General features: G+C 65.5%; 1 protein-coding gene across 1 annotated transcript in view; it reads left to right on the forward strand.

Moving 5' to 3' along the window:
• Positions 1–1,044, forward strand: part of EVC (EvC ciliary complex subunit 1) — a 52,554-nt gene that overhangs the window by 22,692 nt on the left and 28,818 nt on the right. Inside the window, 1 exon segment of the mRNA XM_029952450.1 lies at positions 352–833. Within this exon segment, the coding sequence (XP_029808310.1) occupies positions 352–833 (482 nt within the window).

The raw sequence follows: 1,044 nt of genomic DNA on the forward strand, positions 1-1,044 counted from the left end.
GCCTCCCAGGGCCCGCCCAGTCACGGCGGGTTCCCTCTCCTGCCCAACATGCCCAGCACTGCCCGCCCGCACCCGCCCTGCTAAGCAGCTGAGTGGCAGGTGTCCTTTCTGGGTATTTCCACCCTCCTCTGCGCTCTGCTGCACGACACCAGGGACACGTTAGCCCGGATCACTGGGGAGTAGACGCGGGAGGCAATCCCCGACCCCGGGGGGCAGCCTGGATCGAACCCTGCCTTATGGGGAAGGCAAGCAAGGCCCAGAGAAGTTACAAGATGTGGTGTCCGGGGGCAGAAAGGCCATCGCGGGCTGTTAGTCTCCTGGGTGCTGCTCCACATCTCCTGACGCTTGCAGGTGCCGCCTCCCGGGCCCGGCCGCCCGCACCCCCCTCCGTGGCCTGGGAGGGCTGCGCCCCAGGCCAGGCCACCGCTCACTCACCCCTGCCGAAGCGCTCCGCCTCTGCCCAGAAGGCCTTGTGCTGCTGGGCGAGCAGCTCCTCCTTCTGCCGCGCGGAGAGCCTCCCCTCCAGGGCCAGCAGCTCCAGGCTGCGGGACAGCGCGGCCAGCCGGCACCTAGTCTCCTCCTGGACTTGCAGCCTCAGGACCTCGATCGCCTTTGCCATGTGCGCCCGCCCCATTGTTCTCTCCAGGGTGTCCTGGGAAGAGAAACAGCCCGGGTCAGTGCCCTGCGTGTGCCTCTGCCGACGGCAACGGGCCACGTCCGCCCTGGTGCCCACACCGCTGGAGAGTGCAGGCGGACCACCGGGCTCTCCTTCTGCGCCTCCTTGGATGTGGACAAAATCACCCCTTCTGGGGACGTGGAGAGGCCGACACGGGGTGACATACGGAAAGCACTTAGCACACAGTGAGCCTTCCCCAAAGGGCTGTTGTTCTGGGAAGGGATTCAGCCCGTGCCCATGACCAAAGAGGAAAATCCACCCTTCTACGGCCACGGGTCCCCAGTCAGTTGGGCCTCTGGCCTCCAGAGCCCTGGAAAGAAAGGTGAAGGAATAATAAACGTTCCAGGAGTCTTTGGCTTCTGAGCCTC

This window comes from Suricata suricatta, chromosome 1 (assembly GCF_006229205.1).
Source record: "Suricata suricatta isolate VVHF042 chromosome 1, meerkat_22Aug2017_6uvM2_HiC, whole genome shotgun sequence".
Classification (NCBI taxonomy): domain Eukaryota; kingdom Metazoa; phylum Chordata; class Mammalia; order Carnivora; family Herpestidae; genus Suricata; species Suricata suricatta.